This window comes from Rhinatrema bivittatum, chromosome 2 (assembly GCF_901001135.1).
Source record: "Rhinatrema bivittatum chromosome 2, aRhiBiv1.1, whole genome shotgun sequence".
NCBI lineage: Eukaryota > Metazoa > Chordata > Amphibia > Gymnophiona > Rhinatrematidae > Rhinatrema > Rhinatrema bivittatum.
Genome location: NC_042616.1, coordinates 556059292 through 556084421, shown reverse-complemented (window position 1 = coordinate 556084421; position 25130 = coordinate 556059292). Strand labels below are relative to the sequence as shown.

The window sequence follows — 25130 nt, the reverse complement described above, 5'->3', positions numbered from 1 at the left end:
TAACAGGGCGGACAACCAGGAAGGAGTGGAAAACACGAGAGATCTAGCAAAGCTTGAGGAATAAGATTTAATGCTAAAATAAAAATGCAGAGTAATGCATTTAGGATGCAAAAATCCAAGGGAAAGGTACAGTAGTTGAGGTGAAATTCTTCTAAACACAAAGGAAGAGAAGGATCTGGGGCAATTGTATTTGATGATCTTAAGGTGGCCAAACAGGTGGATAAAGCAATGGTAAAAAAGTGAGAAAGATGCTTGGCTGCATAGGGAAAGGAATGGTCAGCAAAAAAAAATAAAAATAAAGGAGGTGACATTACCCCTTTATAGATCCCTAGTGAGAACTCACTTGCAATACTATGTACAATTCTGGACACTGTACCTACAAAAGGATATTTGTTTATGGCTTTTATATACCAATGTTCGAAGGACATCACATCGGTTTACATGAAAACAGGTGCGAAAGCAAAACATAATGAGCCAGATTTTGTAATCTACGCGCGGGCGTAGATTTGTGTGCGCAACCCAGCAACCGATGGCATTCCCCATTCCCACCGAAGCCGTTCCGAAATTGGAACGGCCTCAGAGGGAAATTTCCTTCCACCCCCCCCACCTTAACCTCCCTTCCCCTATCTAACCCGCCCCCCCCCCCAACCTTTGTTTTATTATTTACGCCTGCCAGGTTGCACGCGCCGGCCGAGTGCCAGCACGCGATCCCCGGGCCCAGCAGGGAGGCCTCTGGCCACGCTCCACACCTCCCCACCCTGCCCATTTTTTCAAGCCCCGGGACATACGCGTGTCGCCGAGCAGGAGGGGTTTTAAAGGGTTACGCTCGTATCCCTTTTAAAATCCGCCCCAATATTAAAACTGTGCAGAACATAGAACTGAACTTAAGGCAAACTAATAGGTGGAACTGGGGAGGGAGAGAGTAGATAAAGGACATTATGCCATAATAGAATTAGCATAATAAAATTAAAATTATAAACATGGAATTTACAGTGTCAATATATACAGCTTAATGGTTGGTGAGGGCAAGGAGAGGGAGAGATGGATTATGTGAAGGCTTGTTTGAAAAGCCAGGTTTTTATAGTTTGTTTTTTTTGTTTTGGGTTTGTTTTTTTAATTTGTAGGGACAGGGTTCAGGCCGGAGGTCAGGTGGTATGTCATTCCAGTTTGAGGGTCCTGCTATGGATACTGCTCTCTCTTTTGTGGTAGTGAGGGGGGTGTGTATTGAGCAGTTATATTCGGATCTGGTGGGTCTAATGGCAGTATGGAAGTGAAGGAAGTTGCTGAGCCAGTGAACGTCTTGGTTATGTAGTGTCTTATGTATGATCGTGAGGTTCTTGTAATGAACTCTGGAGGAGATAGGGAGCCAGTGGAGGTCTCTAAGGATGGGGGTGATGTGATCTTTTCTGCGAGTGTTGGTAAGTACACTAACAGCAGCATTTTGAAGCATTTGGAGTGGTTTGATGGTGGAAGAGGGGAGACCCTGCAGGAGGGAGTTGCAGTAATCTAATTTGGAGAATATTAAGGCCTGGAGGACTATGTGGAAGTCATTAAAGTGGAGGAGAGGTTTGAGATTTTTTCTGAGGACTTGAAGTTTGTGGTAGCAATCTTTCATGGTAGAGCTTATGAACTCTGAGGTTTAGTTGGGTGTCTAGTATAATGCCAAGGTCTCGAACGTGTTGGGAGATGGGGTGGCATGATATTAAGAGGAGTTCAGTTTTGGAGGTGTTGAGGGAGATGTTAAGGTTAGAGAGGAGGAGTGTGACTGATGCTAGGCAGGTTTCAAGGGATTTAGAGATGGATTCAGTAATGGGAATGAGGATTTGGACGTCACCTGCTTAAATGTAATGAGTGAGTCTGAGATCAGATAGGAGATGGCAGGGGGGTAAAGAAGCATATATTGAAAAGGGTGGAGGATAGGGAGGAGCCTTGGGGTACACCTCAGGTTAGGTTAATGGGTTCAGATTCACTGTTACCAATTTTGATTGTGTAGTATCTATTGTCTAGGTAGGATTCAGGCCAGCGAAGGGCGGTGCCAGCGATGCCAATTTCAGTAAGGCGGTTCAGGAGAATCTTGTGGCTGATGATATCAAAGGCGGAGGAGATGTCTAGCATGGCAAGAATGTAGGAGTGGCCGTTATCCATGTCTTTAAGGAGTGTGTCGGTGAGGGCGATTAGGATGTCAGTACTATGAAATTTGAGAGGGGTATAAGATATTGTATTTTTCAAGGTGGTCAGAGTTGGATGTTTATTATTTTTTCCATAAATTTGGCTAGGAATAGGAGGATTGAAATAAGTTGATAGTTGGAGGGTTCAGTGGGGTTGAGATTAGGTTTTTTTTTTAAGGATAGGTTTGACAATGGCTTGTTTTAAGGAGGAGGGGACATGTCCGGCGGTGATGGAACAATTGATAATGTTGGATAAAGATTTGGATATAAGGTTGGGGATGGTAAGGAGATATTTGTGAGGAGGTTTACCATGATTTGTTTCAGTTCCTCTAAACCATCACAATTAAATACCAATTCTGGTATGTGTATCTCCACAAGTAAATATCGAAGAAAAATATTTAGTCTGTTATGGCCTTGCTTTCCCTAAGTGCCTCTTTTACCCTTGAACAACTAATAGTTCAAATGACTTCCTCGCGGGCTTCCTGCTTCGAATGTATTTTAAAAAGTTTTTATTTTTTGCCTCTATGGCAAGCTTCCTTTCAAATTCTCTTTTTGCCTGCCTTATCAATGTCTTGCATCCAACTTGTCAGTGCTTAATCTTTTTCCTATTTTCTTCATTTGATCTTATGAGTATGACATTTTTTGAAAGATATTTTTAGTTATAATAGCCTCTTTTCACCTCACCATTAACATACCAGCAATTGTTTGGCCTTCCTACCACCTTTTTTTCATGCGTGGAATACATCTTGTCTAGGCTTCTAAAATGGCATTTTTAAACAAATAAAAGCAGAATATAAATAAAAAAATAAAGGGAATTCTTAGATGAAGGCTAGTTTGGGTCTGCTGGGTTGGACACAGGATGCTGGACTAAAACAAATACTAGAAGTAAAGTAAATCTCAAATTTTAAGGAAGAAAAACAAAAGTAATTGTTTTGAAGAGGGGATGGGGACAGATGGGAATTCAGAGGAGAGAAAAAAATAGTGCTGGGGAAATAGTATAGCAATAGGTGTATACTACCTTCTACCTGGCCAAGATGGTGAGATGGACAGTGAAATGCTAAGAGAAATTAGGGAAGCTAACCAAATTGGTAGTGCAGTAGTAGATTTCAATTACCCCAATATTGACTGGGTAGGTGAAACATCAGGACATGCTAGAGCAGCGGTTCTCAACCTGTGGGTCGCGACCCCGGCGGGGGTCGAATGACCAAAACACAGGGGTCGCCTAAAGCAGGGTCCCCAACCACCGGTCCGCGGACCAGTACCGGGCCGTTGGGGGTTTTTGCCGGTCCGCGGCGCTGCGGCTGCTGCGGGGAGGCGGGACGAAGCTGGAGACCTGCCTCCTCCAACCCCAAAAGGGAAGAGACATGGCCCAAAAAGCTAGCGCGTCGCGGTGAAGTATGTTGCTGGAGCCGCGCAGGCAGGAAGGAGGTGTATCAGCCACTGCAGGTGCTCCTCCTACTTCCTTCCTGCCCGCCCTGCCCCGGAAGACAAATGTTGACGGAGCCGCACGGGCAGGAAGGAGGAGGCGCGTCAGCCGCGTGGGTAGAAGAGGCACTTCAGCCGCGTGCAGAAGAGGAGCAGCGGGGCCGGGAAGACTAGGGCCGCTGCAGAGCCCATCCTGTGGCAACCCGTAAAGAAGAGGCCCAGAGGTGAGAGAGAGGTGTGTGCGAGTATGAGATGAGTTGAGAGATTGTGTGTGAGAGTGAGTTGAGAGACTGTATGTGTTTGCAGAGACAGCATGTGAGAGCCTCTGTGTGTGTGAAAGAGACAGCATGTAAGAGTGAGAGCCTGAGCAAGGCAGCATGTGGGGGTGTGAGAGAGCCTGTGTGTGAGACTCAGACAGCCTGTGCCAGTCAGAGACTGTGTGTATGAATGATTGCATGAGAGAGAGCATGTGACAGTGAGATCCTGTGTGCGTATGTGTGTGTGAGAGAGAAATGCATGTGAGAATGAGAACCTGACTGTGTTTGAGGGAAGAAGACAGGTGGAGAGAAAAGAAATAGAAAAAAAGGCAATATAAAAGGAAATGGCAAAAAAATAAGAAAGGGAAGCAGATGTAAAAAAAATAAATAAATTACTTTTTACTGATTGGCACATGTAATCTTTGGGAATGTGCAAGAGTAGCACTTTCTCTATGGCGGATCTCACAATGTACGAGATCAACATGGAGGAAGTGGAAACCCATGGGGCCTGCACAGAGGAGGCAGCAGAATGGGCTTCAGTGCCAATAGCAGCAATCAGCGCCTCCCCAATAGCCACGTGGCAGTAATTAGATTAATTGTTTAACTCAGCTGGAGGTGACAAAGTATGAAGTGGGATGTGAAATCAGCTTGATCTGGTGGAGAATTAGGATTGCTGTTACACATGAACTGTATTTGGCAAACATTAAATGGAGCCAGGATAATCAATTGAAGCCTGCAGCTGAGGACTGATTCATTATGACTCATGTAGAAATTAGTGCATTTTCCAGATTAGTCTGCATAACACAATTCTCAACATTCAGCATTATTTCTGCTGCATAGAGTTTTATCTGGAGAGGCTCTGAGGTTGTGAGGGAGCCAGTAAGAGTGAGAGCATGAGTGTGTATGAGAAAATCCAGGGGAGTAAGAGTGTGTGTGAGTGGGGGGGGGGGGGGGGGGGGGGAGGAGAGAGAGTGTCTTCCACCCTGAGAGTGTATCAGTGTCTGTGAGAGTGAGAGGTTATGGTGGGTATAAGAGCATGATTGTGTATGTATGTGACAGTATGTGTGAGAGAGAATGGACATGTGAGAGTATGTGTGAGAGAGAGAGGATAACCTCCTAATCCTCGACAATATCAGGGTGACTGGAAATCAAGAGCTCCCATGTATGGACAGCAGGGGCTTTTTAAAATCCTTATTAGTTTTAATTATTGTGTGTTAATTGATATATGTGCTGTTTTGAAATATTATTGGTGTTTGGGAAATTATAAAAATGTATATGATTTTAATTAATAGAAATTCTATTTATCAGTAATTTTAAAATATTCTTTTATTAGTATGGTTTTACTATTATAACTGATGCTTTATGTTTCTTAATTTTATTGTTTTATGAGGAATGGTGGTTCTGTTTATAAATGTCATAATAAATAAGTATGCACTAAAATCCAACCCCATCCATAACCCCGCCCCCATATGACCAAAGCCCCACCCTCGCCCCACCCCCACCCCGCCTTGCCGGGCCATGGAAAAATTTATTATTTTTTGGTTTGGGGTCACCGCAACATGAGGAACTGTATTGCGGGGTCACGGCATTAGAAAGGTTGAGAACCACTGTGCTAGAGAGATAAAGTTCCTGGATAGAATAAATGACAGTTTTATGGAGCAATTGTTGCAGGAACCGATGACAGAGGGAGCAATTTTAGATATAATGATCAGTGGAGTTCAGGATTTGTTGAGAGTGAGAACAGTGGTGGGGCCGCTTGGCAATAATGATAATATGATCAAATTTGAATTAATGACTGGAAGAGGGACAGTAAGTAAATCCACGGCTCTAGTGCTAAACTTTCAAAAGGGAAACTTTGATAAAACGAGAAAATTAGTTTAAAAAAAAATTGAAAGGTGCATCTACAAAGGTAAAAAGTGTACAACAGGTGGGGACTTTGTTAAAAAAAAAAAACAACCATCCTAGAACTACAGTCCATATGTATTCCTCGCATTAAGAAATATGGAAGGAAGGCCAAACGATTGCCAGCATGGCTAAAAAATGAGGTGAAAGGCTATTTTAGCCAAAAGATCTTCATGCAAAATTTGGGAAAATGATCCATCAGAAGAAAATAGGATAAAGCATAAGTACTGGCAAATTAAATGTACTACGTTGATAAGACAGGCTAAGAGAATTTGAAAAGAATTTGGCCGCAGAGGCAAAAACTCACAATAAAATCTTTTTTAAATATATCCGAAGCAGAAAGCCTGCGAGGGAGTCTGTTGGACCATTAGATGAACGAGGGGTTAAAGGGGCTCTTAGGGAAGATAAGGCCATCGCAGAAAGATTAAACAATTTCTTTGCTTCGGTGTTATCTGAAGAGAATGTTGGGGAAATACCCATTCCGGAGACGGTTTAAGAGTGATGATTCAGATAAATCAAGTCAAATCACTGTGGTAGGCCTGAATGACAAAATGAAGAGTAGTAAATCACCTGGACCGGATGGCATACAACCCAAGATTCTGAAAGAACTAAAATGAAATTTCAGACCTATCATTAAAATCATCCATTCTACCTGAAGATTGGAAGATGGCCAATGTAACATCGATAGTTGAAAAGGGCTCCAGGTGTGATCCGGGAAACTAGACAGCCAGCATGGATTTACCCAAGGGAAGTATTGCCGCACAGATCTCCTACATTTTTTTTTTTGAAGGGGTGAATAAACATGCGGATAATGGTGAACCAGCAGATGTGGTGTATTTGGATTGTCAGAAGACGTTCAAAGTCCCGCATGAGAGGCTTCTAAGAAAACTAAAAAGTCATGGGATAGGAGACAAATGTCCTTTTGTGGATTGCAAGCTGGTTAAAAAGACGGGAAACAGAGTAGGATTAAATGGTCTGTTTCACAGTGGAAAAAGGTAAACAATGGAGTGCTTCAGGATCTGTACTTGGACCAGTGCTTTTTAATATATTTAATAAATGATCTGGAAAGGGGTACGACGAGTGAGGTGATCAGATCTGTGGCTGATACAAAATTATGCAGAGTAGTTAAATCTCAACCAGATTGTGATAAATTATAGGAGGACTCTGCAAGACTGGAAGATTAGGATTCCAAATAGCAGATGAAACTTGACATGGAAAGTGCAAAGTGATGCATATAGGGAAAAATAACCCTTGCTGTTACACAACCTTAGGTTCAATCATAGGAATTACCACCCAGGAAAGATCTAGGAGTCAGTGAATAATACACTGAAATTGTTGGCTCAGTGTGCTGTAGCGATCAAAAAGGCAAACATTATCTTAGGAATTATTAAGGAGGGAATGACAAATAAGACTATGGATGTCAATGTATCTGTATCGCCTTGAATAGTGTGCAATTCTGGTCTCCACATCTCAAAAAAGATATAGTTGCAGTGGAGAAAGTACAGAGAAGGCCGACCAAAATGATAAGTGGCATGGAATGGCTGCTCTATGAGGTATGGGTAAGGCAGTTAGGGCTGTTCAGATTGGAGAAGAGATAACTGAGAAGGTATATGATAGAGGTCTACAAAATCATGAAAGGACTTCAAAAAAAGTTAATGTAAATCGGTTATTTACTCTCTCAGATAATAGAAGGTCTAGGGGTCACTCCATGAAGTTAGCAAGTAGCTCATTTAAAACAAATCCAAAAACTTTCTCTCACTCAACAAATAGTTAAGATCTAGAATTCATTGCCAGAGGCTGTGGTTACAGCAGTTAGTGCAAGTTTCTAGAAGAAAAATCCATAAACTGATATTAATTAATAAGCAACAGTAGCTTGAAATTTAACATCTGGGTACTTGCCAGGTACTTGTGGCTTGGATTAGGCCACTGTTGGAAATAGGATACTGGGCTTGATGGATCCTTGGTCTGACCCAGTATGGCAATTCTTATGGGTCTGTATTATTCTAAAAAGATTAATTAAAATCAATCATGGGGATTGTTTACATTTGTTAAATCTATGGTTGGGAAACCAATTTTTAACCATAGAGAGGAAGTCTATTGTGATGCACTAGCTGATTATTTTCAACAGATTTCATTGATTCAGCAAAGTTTACTGATTGCTGATGTTCAAGTTACTAGGGAAATTATATTGGGAGAGGGAGGAAATGGATAATGAGAGTTTAAATTGATGAAGGATGAGGATGCTCCAAGAATAATTAACAAGTTGAAAACTTTAAGCTCCCCGATAGACCTGGTGCCTTTTTGGATTATTTATGGGTTATCTGCTGAAGTGTACGGTATTATTCTCCCTACTGTGAGCAGATCTTTGGTGGAGGGTAGAAATCCCATGTGTGTTCGGTAAGAGTATAGTGATAGGAGTATGCTACCGTCCACCTGGACAAAATTGTCAGACAGATGATGAAATGCTAAGAGAAATCAGGGAAGCTAACCAATTTGGCAGTGCAGCAATAATGGGAGATTTCAATTATCCCAATATTGACTGGGTAAATGTAACATCAGGACTAGCTAGAGGCAAAGTTCCTGGATGTAATAAATGACTGCTTCATGGAGCAATTGGTTCAGGAACCAACAAGAGAGGGAGCTATTTTAGATTTAATTCTTAGTGGAATGTAGGAAATGAGAGGTAACGGAGGTGGGGCCACTTGGCAATAGTGATCATAACATGATCAAATTTAAACTAATAACTGGAAGAGGGACAATAAGTAAATCTACAGCTCTAACACTAGATTTTCAAAAAAGGGAAACTTTGATAAAATGAGGAAAACAGAAAAAAACTGAAAGGCGCAGCTGCAAAGGTTAAAAAAGTGTTCAACAGGCATGGACATTGTTTAAAAACACAATCCTAGACACGCAATCCAGGTGTATTCCACGCATTAAAAAAGGTGGAAGGAAGGCAAAATAATTACCGGCATGGTTAAAAGATGAGGTGAAAGAGGCTATTTTAGCCAAAAAAAAATCCTTCAAAAACTGGAAGGATCCATCTGAAGAAAATAAGATAAAAGCATAAACATTGTCAAGTTAAGGTGTAAAACATTGATAAGACAAGCGAAGAGAGAATTTGAAATGAAGTTGGCGGTAGAGGCAAAAACTTATAATAAAAACTTTTAAAAATATATCTGTGAGGGAGTCTGTTGGACCGATAGATGACCAAGGGGTTAAAGAGGCTCTTGGGGAAGATAAGGCCATTGCAGAAAGACTAAATGAATTCTTTGCTTCCATGTTTACTAATGAGGATTATGGAGAGATACTAGTTCTGGAGATGCTTTTCAAGGGTGATGAGTCAGACAAACTGAACCAAATCACTATGAACCTGGAAGATGTAGTAGGCCAGGATTGACAAACTAAAGAGTAGCAAATCACCTGGACCAGATGGTATGCATCCTAGGGTACTGAAGGAACTCAAAAATGAAATTTCTGATCTATTAGTTAAAATATGTAACCTATCATTAAAATCATCCATTGTACCTGAAAGATTGGAGGATGGCCAATGTAACCCCAATATTTAAAAAGAGCTCCAGGGGCAATCTGGGAAACTATAGACCAGTGAGCTTGACTTCAGTGCCAGGAAAAATAGTGGAAACTATTCTAAAGAGCAAAATCATAGAGCATATAGAACGACATGGTTTAATGGAAAACAATCAACATGGATTTACCCAAGGAAGTCTTGCCTAACAAGTCTGCTTCATTTTTTTGACGGGGTTAATAAACATGTGGATAAAGGTGAACAGATAGATGTAGTATATTTGGATTTTCAGAAGGCGTTTGAAAAAGTCCCTCATGATAGGCTTCTAAGAAAACTAAAAAGTCATGAGATAGGAGGCGATGTACTTTCATGGATTACAAACTGGTAAAAAAAAAGAGACAGGATTAAATGGTCAATTTTCTCAGTGGAAAAGGATAAACAATGGAGTGCATCAGGGATCTGTACTTGGTCCAGTGATTTCAATATATTTATAAATGATCTGGAAAGGAATACGATGACTGAGGTTATCAAATTTGTGGATGATACAAAGTTATTCAGAGTAGTTAAATCACAAGCTGATTGTGATACATTACAGGAAGACCTTGAGAGACTGGAAGATTGGGCATACAAATGGCAGATGAAATTTAATGTGGACAAGTGCAAGGTGTTGCTTATAGGGAAAAATAACCCTTGCTGTAGTTACACGATGTTAGGTTCCATATTAGGAGCTACCACCCAGGAAAAAGATCTAGGCATCACAGTGGATAATACTTTAAAATAGTCGGCTCAGTGTGCTGCAGCATTCAAACAAGCAAACAGAATGTTAGGAATTATTAGGAAGGGAATGGTTAATAAAATGGAAAATTTCATAATGCCTCTGTATCGCTCCATGGTGAGACCGCACCTTAAATACTGTATACAATTCTGGTCGCCACATCTCAAAAAAGATATAGTTGCGATGGAGAAGGTACAAAGACGGCAACCAAAATGATAAAGGGGATGGAACAGCTCCCATATGAGGAAAAGTTGAAGAGGTAAGGGCTGTTCAGTTTGGAGAAGAGACAGCTGAGGGGGGATATGAGAGGTCTTTAAGATCATGAGAGGTCCTGAAAGAGTAGATGGGAATCAGTTGTTCACACTTTTGGATAATAGAAGGACTCGGGGGGGCATTCCATGAAGTTAGCAAGTAGTACATTTGACTAATTGGAGAAAATTCTTTCACTCCACGCACAATTAAGCTCTGGAATTTGTTGCCAGAGGATGTGGTTAGTGCAGTTAGTGTAGCTGGGTTCAAAAAAGGTTTGGAGAAGTTATTGGAGAAGTCCATTAACTACTATTAAACAAGTTTACTTAGGGAATAGCCACTGCTATTAATTGCATCAGTAGCATTATTATTATTTGGAACTTTTATATACTGACATTCATGTGCAAAATTACATATCACATCGGTTTACAGCGAAATGTGTTGAGCATAAACGAATGCATTACATCAAAAAAGGGATACAAGTAACTGGGATCAAAGTAACAAATAAATACTATGCTCTTCCTGAGAACACGAGACTAAAACGCACAGTATCACATTTCCAGGATACAAACAGGGAATCAAAAGCTAACTTTGCTAGAAAATGATGTTGAGGAGGAACAAAACCTATGAAAAACTGGGAGATAATGGACCAATGTGTAAATTACACGGGGGATGGGATAAAAGGTAGAGACTATAAACCAAAGGATGAAGACAATTTTCTAGCACAGGTGGTAGCAAAATGCATAACCTGCCTGCAAAGCTATGCCTTGTTCAGTGAATGAAAAGCTTAACTGAAAAGCTAGTCCAGTTATTATGGAGAAAGATGGATGGATCATCTGAATTAAGGATAAGCTTGACCGAATAGCCAGGTTTTGAGTCTTTTTTTGAAGGTTATTGGGCATTGTTCTTGCTGGAGATCTGGCGGGAGAGCATTCCATTGTGGAGGGCCAGCTGTGGAAAGTGCTCGTTTCCTTAAAGAGGATTTGGCAGGGGGGGGGGGGCGAAGAGAGTGTCTCTATAAGCAGATCTAACCGGTCTAGAGGGTTTGTGGGGACGGAGAGGGATATTTAGGTCAAGCGGAGCGAGATTATACACAAAGCCATGCACAATCATTAGGACTTTGAACTGAATTCTAAATTTGATTGGAAGCCAATGGAGGTTCCGGCAGGATAGGTGTAATGTGCTCTCTTATTTTGGTCTTGGTCAGAATGGGATCTTCTTGCTGTTTGGGTGCTTGCCAGGTTCTTGTGGCCTGGTCTGGCCTCTTGGAAACAAGATACTGGGCTTAATGAACCCTTGGTCTGACCCAGCATGGCAATTTATGTTCTTATGAGGGAATAGTGTCGGAAGTTTTAAAAGAGGCTTTAGTTTGCCCAATTTTAAAGGATTCTTCTTGTGTCTCATAAATGTCTACCTCCGCCCAATCTTAAATTTGTCTACAAATTTGAAGATATTAAAAAAAATGGATAACTTTACAATTAAATGAATTTTTTAATAAAACGTGTTGGAGTTTTATCAAAACGGGCTTTCAAAAGAATGGTGGAACTGAATCTTTGTTGGCTTCAGTACTTGATTTTTTATATTGTGAAATGGATAAAGGAAATTCAATATTATTAGTTCAGCTTCAAATAGAAGCTTTATGATTCAGTGAATCATGAGCTTTTATTAGAATTGTGGAGGATAGGGATTTCTGCCACAGTATTTAAACGGTTTAATTTTTTTTTTTTGTTTTACAGAACTCAGTATATCAAGATAGAAGGGTTATGCCTCCCTTCCAGCAAAGGGAGTCAGAGAAAAGCTGAAAAGCACCCCCCAGATATACCAGTGTGCCACCTGCGATCCTTCAGTATAATCACTATCAAAGCAGAATGAAGTAAATTTAACAACCAATGAGTAGATCAAGCAAAAAACTTTCCCTTTTTTTTTTTAAACAATAACCAGCAAAAACTCTGTACAAGTGCACGTGCAATACTTCAAAGGCACCAAAGATCTGTAAACAGAAACAACAAATAGCTGAGTGGACTCTCCTGAAAACTATAACCCTGGGCGGGTGTCTGGACTGATCCTTGGTACTACAGGAACAAAAATTAGCAGGTAAGAACCAATTTTCCTTTCCCACATACCAGGATCAGTCCAGACTGCTGGGATGTATCCAAGCTGCCCTAAATAGGAGAGTCCCGCTCGAAGCACACTGCTGCCAAAAGAATCCACAACCGGAGCTCGGATGTCCAAACAGTAATGCTTAGCAAAAGTGTGCAAGGATTTCCAAGTAGCTGCCCTGCAAATTTCTTGAGGTGATACACATTGGCTCTCTGCCCAAGACGCCGCTTGCGATCTGATAGAATGAGCCTTAAGACAATCTGGCACTCGTCGCTTGTGACATATGTACGTCGAAGAAATAGCTTCCTTCAGCCATCGGGCAATTGTAGTTTTGGAAGCCTTATACCCCTTCTTTGGACCGCTCCATAAGACAAAAAGATGATCAGAGTTGAAACCCGCCCAGGGTTATAGTATTCAGGAGAGTCCACTCAGCTATTTGTTGTTTCTGTTTACAGATCTTTGGCGCCTTTGAAGTATTGCACCTCCAAGTAACGCAGAAGAATCAATCGTATGTCCAACCTCCTCATATCCTGGCCCTGAGGAGAACTCTTATCCACATCTGGAAAGGCTGGTAACTTAACTGACTGGGGTTGATGTGAAACACCGAGACCACCTTTGGCAGAAAAGAAGGCACTGTCCGAAGCGAAACACCAGAGTCCGATATTCGCAAGAACGGTTCTCTGCATGACAATGCTTGAAGTTCCGAAACGTGTCTAGCCGAACAGATAGCCATGAGAGACAACACCATCTTGAGAGTTAAATCCTTCAACATGGCCCACTTGATAGGCTCAAAAGGAGAACGGCAGAGTCCACGGAGAACAAAATTCAAACTCCACGAAGGACAAACCACCCGCACCGGCGGGTGTAAATGTTTTGCCCCCCTCAAAAAAACGTGCTATATCCGGATGTCCCGCGATGGAGACACCATCAACCTTACCTCTTAAGTAGCCAAACGCCACTACCTCGACCCGGAGTGAGCTATATGCCAATCCTTTCTTCAAACCTTCCTGCAAGAACGCAAGAATGTGTACTATAGTGGCCTGCCATGGGGACACCTTCAACCCACTGCACCAGGAATCAAACACTTTCCACACCCGAACATAGGTGAGAGAAGTAGATGTCTTTCGTGCGTGTAGAAGAGTGGTAATCACCGCCTCCAGATAGCCTCTTTCTTTCTCAATTGTCTCCTCTCATAAGCCAAGCCGCTAAACAAAAGCGAGCCACCTGATCGAAAAATACGGGACCCTGTCACAGCAGATTCAGTAGCTGACCCAGACGCAAGGGGCCCTCTACCGCTAGATTGATTGGATCTGCAAACCACGGCCTTCTCAGCCACTCCGGAGCCACAAGAATAACCAGCCCCCGGTGGGATTCTATTCGCCTTAAAACCTTTCCCACCAATGGCGAAGGAGGAAACACAGAGGAGAATGTCGGGAGGCCATGGAAGAACCAGGGCATCCATCCCTTCCGATCCGTGCTCCCTTCTGCAACTGAAGAAATGAGCCGCTTTTGCATTCAGTCGAGTCGCCATCAAGTCCAACTGGGGGATCCCCCACCGGCGCGTCACGAGCCGCATCGCCTCCTCGGACAGTTCCCATTCTCCGGGATCTAGCCGCTACTGGCTGAGAAAGTCCGCCTGAACATTGTCTACTCCGGCTATATGAGATGCCGCTATGCGGGTCAGATTGCGTTCCGCCCAGGCCATCAACTTGTCCTCTTCGGAGGCTACCGGCCGACTCTTTGTACTCTCTTGATGGTTTATGTAAGCCATGGTGGTCGAATTGTCGGATAGGATCCGTACCGCCCAGTGTCGGACAAGCGGAAGAAATTGGCACAGCACTAGGCGAACTGCCCTGGTTTCCAACTGATTTATGGACCACTTGGCCTGCTGATGTGACCATTGACCTTGTGCTGATCGTGACTGACAGACTGCCTTCCCAACCGGTAAGGCTGGCATCCATTGTCACGATTATCCATTGGGGATTTTCCAGGTCCACGCCCCGAAGCAAGTGATCTGTGACCAACCACCAATCTAGGCTGGCCCTGGCCGGTTCCAGCAACGGCAAGGGCAGGTTGAACTCCTCCGACTTGGGGTCCCAACAGGAAAGCAATGCTCACTGCAAAGGTCTCATATGAGCAAAAGCCCAAGGAACCAACTCCAGGATAGATGCCATAGAACCAAAAACCTGTAAATAGTCCCACACCTTGGGCAAAGGAAGGGCCAACAGACTTCTAACCTGAGACATTAACTTCTCCATCCTCACCAGAGGCAGGGAAACCTTGCCCACAGATGTGACGAAACGTGCTCCCAGAAATTCCAACACCTGGGACGGACAGCTGGCTCTTGGCGTAATTGATGACCCAGCCTAGCGAATGCAGACTGCGCAAAAATTGATTGTACCGCCACCTTGCAAAGCTCTTCAGATTTCACTTGAATGAGCCAATCATCCAGGTAGGGATGAACTAATATCCCTTCCCGCCGAAGGCACGCTGCCACTACCACCATCACCTTGGTGAAGGCTCATGGAGCCATCGCCAGCCCGAATGGGAGGGCATGAAACTGGTAATGCTCTCCCAAAACCATGAACCGCAGGAACCTCTGATGGTGCTCCTGGATTCCTATGTGAAGGTAAGCTTCTGTCAGATCCAAAGAAGCCAAAAGCTCACCCTTGTTGAGATCCGTCATTAGGGCCGCCCACGTCTCCATCCGAAACCGAGGGACTCGCAACGCTCTGTTGCCCTTCTTCAAATCCAAGATCGGTCGGAACGAGCCTTCTTTCTTGGGGACCACGAAGTAAATGGAGTAACTACCGATCCGATGCTCAGCTGATGGAAACGAGATAATCGCTCCCAGGGCCTGCAACAGAGACAGTTTGAAGAATCACTTGTTTTGCCTGAGACCCGCAGGGAGACACTAGAAACAGATCCCAAAGCAGCCGAGCAAAATCCAAAGCGTAACTGTGATTTATAATATCTAGAACCTACTGGTCTGATGTGACCCTGACCCATTCCTCGCGAAATAGGGAGAGCCGCCCCCCCCCTCCCGATCTCCGGAACGGGCTGGCGCACCTTCATTGAGGAACTTTGTTGGAGGCGAAACCATGAGAGGTTCCGGTGCGCTGAGGCCACCTGCCACGAAATGAATGTGCCCATGCCTGTGACCTTGCTGATGTTTGCCGAGGCAAAGGAAGAAACCCTCCCTGAATGGAAACGGCGCTGACCTCGAAAACGACCCTGGAACACACCGGAGGGGGTGAGACGGTCTGGGCTTGTCCTCAGGGAGCTTGTAAACCTTATTGTCTCCCAAGGTTTTAATAAGTTGTTCTAGCTTGTCTCCAAACAGCTTTCCCTTGTAAGGAAAGAAACTCAGTTGAGACTTAGAAGAGGCATCAGCCGACCAGTTACGGAGCCACAGCAGCCGTCCTGCAGAAACCGCTGAAAACATGGTACACGCAGATCATACAACGCATCCGCCGTATAGGCAACCACTGATTCCATGCGGTTCGCCTGCTCAGCCTCCCCCGGAGGAAGCTCCTGGGACGTGAGCAACTGCTGAATCCAGCGGAGGGTAGCTCTCTGAATAAGGCTGCTACAGACGGTGGTCCTCACTCCTAATGCGGACACGTCAAATATCCGCTTGAGTAAAACTTCCAGCTTTCTATCCTGAAGATCCTTGAGCGCTGCCCCTCCTGTCACGGGAAACATTGTGTGTTTAGCTATGGCCGTGATGGCCAAGTCCACCTTAGGAATGTTGAGAAGATCCAAGGACTCATTCGGCAGCGGATAAAGCTTTTCCATGGCTCTGCTAACCCACAAGGCGGCTTCAGGTGTATCCCATTCCCGGGACACAATCTGGAAAAGTTTCGGATTAAAAGGTTTGCGGTGGAGCTTGGAAGGCTATATGCTCCCTTCTATATATTAGGAGCACCTTGACACCTTGTTTACCAATTCAGGGGGTGGCGCCTGGTTTGTTTAAATCCCGACAATATTTTATGGATAAGGTCTCTTTAGTAGCCAAATGTGTAATTCTATCCAATTGGACTAAGGAGAGCTCGCTTTGCTGGCCCGGTGGAAGTAACAGATCCATGTACTATTGTGTTGGGAATATTTAATCAGCTAAAAAATTATCCGCAAAGAAATCTGACCAAATGATTGACATTTGGGGTGATTGTGTGCATTCTTTACCTTCACAGCCAAAAACTAACTTCTTGAATTATGATTTCTCAATTTGGGTGTTATTTTACTCTTGCTTGTATTATTTATATCATGATAATGAGTTTTCATCTGTTGCATATATGGCCGGCACGGTTCGTCCAACTGGTATCTTTGAATGCAAATTTAACTGCAACTTGTTATGGTTTTTTTGGGTTGGTTTTTTTTTTTTTGTTTTTTTGGAAGTTTTTTTTGAGGCCAGGGGGTTGAGGGGAAAAAGGGAGAAAAATATGGCACTGTTCAACAATATTCAGTATCATTCCTGTTTTTTTATATATACTCTGCTTGTTTTAAATGTCTTTGTAATTATTGTTGTGCTATGCCAATAAGAAACTACTGATACAAAAAAAATCATCTTTTTAGACTAACATATGCTGTAGTGTTTTAAAAAAAAATTGTTTTACATGGAATTTATGAATTTTTATCATGTATGCCTCATAGATGGACAAGTTTAGATGTTGTGGGTTATAAATGTAACAAATAAATAGATCTGGATTCATTAGTAGTTGGTTAACTCAACATGATCAAGCAATACTATACTACCAGTTTGAAAGTAACACAGTAAAACAGTAATGACAGCAGAAAACCAAATGGTACATCCAGTCTCCTCAGCAAGCTTCTTATGGTAGTAGTATTTGCAGCGCAGATTACCCCAATGTTTTTCTTAATTATCAATAGCTGTCCCACAGCAAATCTGCTGCCACTTCACTGACCTGAACTGATTGTAATCACTCCTAGCACTGTAAACCACAACTGGTATCACCAAGGAAACTGATTAAAAACAACAAAAGTACACAATTTTCTTCATGCAACTCCCATTATAAAATCATTTCATTCTGTGGCAGGCACCATGGAGGAGTAGCCTAGTGGTTAGAGCAGCAGGCTATGAACCAGGAGACTAGGGTTCAAGTCTGTCACTCCTTGTGACCTTGGGCAAGTCACTTTACCCTCCATTGCCTCTAGGGATAGGGAAATACCTGGATGAAATCTGCTTTGAAGTGCTGAAAAAATTGCAAAAAGTTGAATATAAAAATCTAAATTAAAAAAATAAATAAATAAATATGGACTCAAATGTAAAAGCTTGGGAAGTAATGCTAAGGAAACAAGAGTTCAGTTTGCAATAAAAGCAACATTGTATTAAGATAAAATTTAGCACGTTAGCATTCGATTTTGGTGGAATAAATTTCAAATCTCTTGCTGACCCTCTTAAATCTCTACAATCCCACAAAAAAGCAAAAATGCCTTTTTTTTTTTTTGTATATCAGCTGGATATAAAGCAACTTTAGACAACTGCTTGCTTTTCACTCCATCCACATCTCAGCTATGAAAGATACAAATCAAACTAATCCCCAGCCTTGCCTGAACCCTTACTCCACTCCTGTATTACTGTTCTTTCAATATAAGTATGGGTTCCAAGAGACAATCCTGATTAAATCATTGAACTATCAATGAAAAAGTGTGAGCTAAATCCAAATAAATATAAAAACAAAGCTAGATTCTGTCATCCAGTTTTGCAAAAACAAAACTGAAGACTATCTGTAGGCTGCTGGGCAACAGGTGAACACAAAGAAGAATCCAGCTGGGAACCTGTATTCCCCTCTGAGTCTCACACCTGCTATGGAGGCTGATTACCTGTAACACCAAAGGGCAGCGCTAGCCATTCATTGATTTAAAGAGTTGCTGACAACGACTGGCAGGTAGGAAAGCAGAACCAGGAAAGCCTCTTAGCACAGTGGCTCCCATATTCAGGCCTCACATATTCCCAATAGATTTGGAACTCACAAAGTAACCAAAATATGCAGCTCCACCTGTGGTTAAATGGATATCAGCATAGGGCTGGGAAAGGCGCTATCTTAACAGACAGACCTGCAAGGTGGTGGGGTTCGGAGAGGAGAGCTGGGGCCGTTATGGAATGAAGACAAGACTATGAAACAGCAAGGGGAATGTCACTTACGAATCATCCAAATCCTCTACAGAAGCGGAAACGACAGCAAGGAGCGGCAGCAAAGCCGCAGCTGTAAATACAGAGAGAAAAGAAAACGTTAACAGAACCACTTCCGGGCAGCGCAGGTGTCAACAGCAGCTACACACGCAGACCTCCCCCCATCCTTGGGTACCTGCACCGCAGAGCCGCCCGAGCCCAGCACGCGCTCTCATGCTGGCAACTGCAGCCCCCCCCCCCCAAACCAGCGTGCCGGAAGCAAATCAAGCACCGCACACTACACTGCCGCAGCTTCCCCACTCAACTAGCCTTGCGCCTGCGCACAGCCAGATGACGGAAAGAGGCGGGGCTATGCGTGCTTTTAAGACGTGCTGCGTCACGAATCGCGGCACGCGTTGATGCTCTTCCACCTATGAATGTGGGCTTTCCTTTGCAGGCTCGTTTTTGCTTGCAGAGGTGAAGAGCCCTTCATCGTCCAGTCTGCGGAGTGGGGCGCCAATGTGCAACCCTTTCCCCCATCTATCACTTTGGGGGTCGATGTCATAAATCGCACAGACCCTAGCACGGTATTTATTTTGTATGGCTTGTTGGGGCTAGATGTAAAAGTACAGTTTGCATCCACGGGAACCCCCCTAACCCACAATAATGGATGTAAAGCAGAATTGGTTAGAGCAGTAGTCTGCGAATAAGGGAGTCCCAGTGGTCAGGGTTGCCAGGTTATGATGAAAGAACAAGTGCTATTTTCCGAAAAAACAAGCCCAAAACACGTGAGAAAAAACCAATTAGATGAAATAAGAAATGGTGTAGAACAAATGAAAAAAAAAAAAAAAACCCCACACACCAGCCCCTCACACTCATTCCCCCACCTCTCCCCTCCAACCATATCTCTGGTACCCCTCACACTCATTCCCCCCTCCCCGCACATCTCTTGCCTCCCTCATACTCATTCCCCCCTCTACTCCGTGCACATCTCTGCCCCCCCCCCCCCCATACACTCATTCCCCACTCCTCCCCTCCATGCACATCTCTGGTCCCCTCACACTCATTCCTCCCCTCCTGATACCTCTTCTCTTTGACTATAACCAGCTGAGTTCTACACTCCCTTCAATGTTCAGGTCTGCTGTGCCATATGAAAGCTTCCTTGGTCACCACATGCTGTTGTTTGCCCTGTGGTATCTGTCCACATGCTCCTGTGAGCTAATAATTTGAGGTCAGGCCTCATTGGCAGCAGCAGCCAATCACAGCAGGGCACAAGTCCTGCCCACCAAGCTGAAAAACATGATTGGCAGAAAAAATACCCAATAAGAAGCAACCCTCGAATTGAAAAAAAACCCCCAAACACACAGGAAATAAGCGAGATTGGCAACACTGGTTCAGATCCCACTATAGTTCCTTTTGACCATGGGCAAGTCACTTTACCCTCTGTTGCCTCAGGTGGAAATAGTATGAGCCTTATGGGGACACGGGAATTCATACAGCACTTGCATGTCATTGGCTTTGAAGTGCCTGAAAGGTGGAATATTAAGGTTAAAAGCCGTGTTGTGTATGCAAATTTAATTGCTGATATACAAATGAGTTTTGTGCACAGCAATTTGCACACTGTCATAGAAATGTTAATGAAGGTATTAGCAATTACCTCCTCCCCATCACCCAATGTAAAGAGGTGATCTAGATTAACCCTTGTTTTCTTAGCACTGAAAACTATTGAAAGATGGCATAAAGGTTCCAGGTACAGTGTCATTCTATGAGCAGAAGTTGGAGTTACTGTGGTAGGAACTACAGTTGGAATTTTAAGCTCAGAAAAGTTGTTTTGTGCACATATGGGCCGAAACAGTAAGACGCGAAGGAGAGCCAGCGCGCGCCCGCTCTCCTGACACACGCTCAGGCCACTCTCCTGGGCGAGTGATTCAGTAAAGAAACAAGCAAATTAGGGCCCGCGGTAAAAGGAGGCGCTAGGGACACCAGCGTGTCCCTAGCGCCTCCTTTTTGACAGAAGCGGCGGCTGTCAGTGGGTTTGACAGCCGACGCTCAATTTTACTGGTGTCAGTTCTTGAACCCGCTGACAGCCACGGGTTTGGAAAACAGACACCAACAAAATTGAGCGTCCGTCTTCCAACCCGCGGCTTGCAGGCAGATTTAAAAAAAAAATTTTCCCGTCGATAGCAGGGCTGAATTAGCCATGCTGTCATGGGATCTGTCAATCAGGTCCGGAAGGCGGAGCTTGTCAAAGCAGAGATCAGAGCTTTGCTCTCTGTGGCTGCGCGTGTGTTCCCGCACAGGAAAGTAACGGAATCTCCTCCGTCTGTTCTTTCCGCACGCGGAGCTGTTCTTCTCCTCAGCGTTAATATAATAAACATGTCAAAATCGGGGTTTAAACCCTGTAATTGCGGCAAGGTAATGTCGGTCACGGATGACCATGATCGATGTTACCGATGCCTGGGACCAGATCACAATCGGGAAGATTATGAATTTTGCTCAAGGATGTCACCCAGAGCACTGAAGAAAAAGGCTTACAGGCTTCAAGAACTTTTTGCCTCACCGGACCCATCAGAGGCTCATTCGTCGCCTGGCCCTGCGATTTTATCGGCTCCCTCAAAAAAGAGGGCATCATCGTGGGATCCTCAGTCCTCCAAATTTGGAGGTAAGGAGATGGCAAGCCAACAAAGGCCATCGGATTTTCAAAAATCCAAAGAGCCAGAATCGCCGGCACAGGACACAGTGACGCCAAAAATCTCGGCGCCTACAACTTCTGCACCCAAGGCGCCTTATGCGCATACAAAAGTGTCGGCGCATAACTCTTCGGCGCCTGAAGAAGTATCAGCGCACAACATTTCTATGCGCATGGCGTCGAAGACACTTGTGCGCACGACTCCAAAGGACCCTGCGCGCACGGAGCAGAAGACATTGACGTGCAAGAGGCTAAAGCAGTCCGTGCGCACAACCAAAGAAAATTCTACGTGCACGGCGCCATCGACATCTGCTCGCATGGCGCCGACAACACCCGTGCGCCCGGCACCAACCATCTCTATGCGCACGGCACCGGAAACATCGGCGCCGATCACTCTTGCGCTTATGGAAACAGAAAGATATGCGCACAAGTCTAGATCCGCGCATAAATCCAAATCCGTGCATAAGACACATGAGCACCCATCTCATGTATTACAAAATGAGTTAAAACGAAGACGTGGACCCTCACACAGGTCTTCTTCAGCCTCTTCATCAATAACCTCACCTCGTTCGGGTACTTCCCTTTCTTTGAGAGATAATTCGACAGAGTTTACAATAAACATAGAAAACGATCACCGTCTTAACGGAGAAGTCATACAGACTCGTCGTCATCACACTATTATCATAAGCGCTCACGACACTCCCACCACAAAAAGTCGGCAGAGAGGAGTGCAACATGGGAAGTAAGCCCTTCGACTTCAAAATCATCTCATATACCAACTTCAAATACCTTCTCTCACAGAGAGGTAATACAAGTTGCTTCCTCTACCGCTTCTATAGCTTCAGAGGATTCGAGGGACATCATATGCAACAAAAAACAGAAAGACCATAAAGTATACAATACTTTACCTCAGAACACACCAATGCACCCTAAAGCATGTTGAGTCACAAGAACCAGATGATCATACAATAATGCCTCCTCGTACAAAAAAGGCATTTTTTCAATTGTCCCAATCCTTGGCAGGTTTTTATGAAACTCTTCAGTCATCATTCAAAATGACTAATATTGCTGCTGACAGTTCTCTGGAACATAAGACGCAGACTAATAGAGAACAGTCAGTAGAGCCTCCGACATCTCCTATAGCAAACCAACCAGCTTTACCAAATTATAAACAGGATACATCATTTGAGTCTCCTTTACCGTATACATCCCCATCATCATCTACGGGATTCCCATCGGATCTGCAAGAACAACCTCAGGAACTGTATTCCCCTCCAGAAGACCTTACATACCCAAAATTTCTAGAAAAATTGGGTACAATAATGCATCTAGAGGTCCAAAAAGAGACAGACCCTAGGTCAGAAACCCTTGGTCTCCCAAAAATGTTTGAGACTCCAGGGGAACCAACATCTCTTCCACCACAAGAGCTCCTGCATTCAGTCTTTCAGAAATCTTGGGAAACATGTTACGCAATCGCAGCAGTTTCCAGGAAAACGGACATAAAATTCCATATGAGGAAAACATCACCGTACTCTGTACCACAATTACCTCATGCTTCAATTGTAGTAGAGTCGGCGATGCAAAGATTTAAGAAAACAATGTCACATTCCTCATACCACCAGGCAAAGACAACAAATATTTGGATGAGTTTGGCAGGAAAATATACCATAACTCAATGTTGAATGCCCGAATTATGCACCATCAATTCTACATGGTACAATACCTATATGAGTACATACAAGCTATAAAAGGTATGCTTTCCTCGACTGCGGATCAGATACCTCCGCCTCTTCATAACATGGAAGAGTGATCTCGTCACCTTTTGAGGTCAATCTATGAAGCATATGAAACATCGTCTAGGACATCGGCAACAGCCATTGCAGCCCGCCCGCAGACTAGCAAGGTTATGATCAAGTTCCATTCGTGAAGATTTGCACGAGAAACTAACGGACCTCCCATGTACAGGAGCTAACCTGTTCGGAGAACGATTTCAAGACACAGTGGGTAAACTGAAGGAAGAAGCTCTAGCTGTACAATCATTAATATCAAACCTTACTATTCGACCACACGTCGTTATATTGAATCTACTCGTAGGCAATCCTATGCCAGGAGACCCTACAGATCTTACCAGTCCTTTCGTACACAGACCTACCCTGCGTACCAGCGTCCTGCTCCACAACAGAATACCTCAAACCAACGTAGAGGTAAACCACGTAATCAGAGACAGCAAGCACAACAACCGGCTACTGCAGTGAAAGTGACTTCATCTTTTTCGTTACCCAGCCACCACCACAACATCAAGCACCACCCAGCAGGATTCATTCCTGCATGACAGCCTGGGAGAGAATAACATCCAATCAATGTTTTTTTGGAGATAGTATGTCATGGCTACCAACTCCAATTTGTCACAAAACCCATATTACCTCATCTTTCCACTTTCAAGATTCACAACTTCCACCCACAACTGGGGGAGGAAATTGCTTTGCTTCGCAAACAACAAGCAATTCAACAAATTTACCCAGGGACCCAATCAGTAGGATTTTATTCCCCATACTTCCTCATACCCAAGAAGTCGGGTGGCCTTCACCCCATCCTAGACCTAAGGGAATTGAACAAATTTCTCACCAAAGAGAAATTCAGAATGGAATCGTTGAAATCAATCCTTCCTCTGATTCAAACCAACGATTGGATGTGTTCCATCGACCTGTAGGATGCTTACACACACATTCCAATCCATCCATCCATCCTCGTGGCCTTACCTATGCTTTTGCTACAGGCATCAACACTACCAGTACAAAGTTCTCCCCTTTGGACTATCGGCTGCACCCAGGGTGTTCACCAAATGCATGGTAGTGGTGGTGGCTCATCTCAGACAACAAGGTATAACCATTTTCCCATATCTGGACGATTGGCTCATAATCGCTCCAACTCCAAACATCTTACTCGAGCACCTTCATCGAGTGATGAAGATGTTTGCAAGAATTAGAATTGGTGATCAACTTTCAGAAATCACACCTACAACCAACACAACAGTTACAGTTCATAGGAGCATGCCTGGACACTACGCGCACCAGGGCATACCTACCAAGCAACAGAATATCACAATTCTGTCTTCTGTTACATACCTTGAACCATACTCAGAGACCTTCAGCGAGACAGGTTTTAGTAGTCCTCGGCCACATAACAGCGGCAAATTTCATGGTTCCCAACACCAGGCTACACATGAGACGCCTGCAATGGGGCTTGAAACGTCAGTAGAAACAACACTCGCAACCATTGACACAGAAGTTATCATTGACTGCCAAAATGAGAAAAGACATAACATGGTGGCTCCTAGACTCCACCCTATCCAAGGGAGCGTTGTTCAGTTCCCCTCCTCACAACGCAGTTTTAACCACAGATGCGTCTCGCAAGGGCTGGGGTGCACACCTCGAGATTTATGAAACACAAGGGTTATAGACAATCTCGGAACAGAACCTGCAAATAAATGTATTGGAACTCAGAGTGATTCGGAATGCATTACGAGTGTTCCAAGACCACCTGAAAGGACGCAGGTCATGATCTACACGGACAACCAAGTCGCAATGTTTTACATCAACAAACAAGGAGGGTCCAGTTCATGGTCCCTTTGCAAGGAGACCTTGACAATCTTTGAACATGCTCACCAAAATTGCATACATCTCCAGGCAACTTACCTACCAGGAGTTGCAAACACAAGAGCGGACAAGCTAAGCCGCATCTTTCATCCTCACGATTGGGCACTCAATACAGAAATAGCCCAAGACATATTCATGCAGTGGGGGACACTTTCAATAGATCTCTTTGCAACAGAGATCAATGCTCAAGTTCCCAAATTCTGCTCGATAAGATCAAGCCAATTCAGGATCACGCAAGATGCCTTCCTCATTC

General features: G+C 43.9%; 1 protein-coding gene across 4 annotated transcripts in view; it reads right to left on the bottom strand.

Moving 5' to 3' along the window:
* The window catches only part of TMX3 (thioredoxin related transmembrane protein 3), a 306294-nt gene that overhangs the window by 273365 nt on the left and 7799 nt on the right, over positions 1-25130 (bottom strand). For 2 of the 4 annotated variants that reach the window (XM_029590912.1, XM_029590915.1), the window contains exons 1-2: positions 18729-18876; positions 18566-18626 (exon numbers count right to left, since the gene is read on the bottom strand). In XM_029590912.1, coding sequence (XP_029446772.1) covers positions 18566-18626; positions 18729-18768 — 101 coding nt within the window. In that variant the 5' untranslated portion in view covers positions 18769-18876. Of the gene's footprint in view, positions 1-18565; positions 18627-18728; positions 18877-19616; positions 19744-25130 lie in introns of those variants that run through there. The other 2 variants (XM_029590914.1, XM_029590913.1) reach the window with 2 other exon arrangements.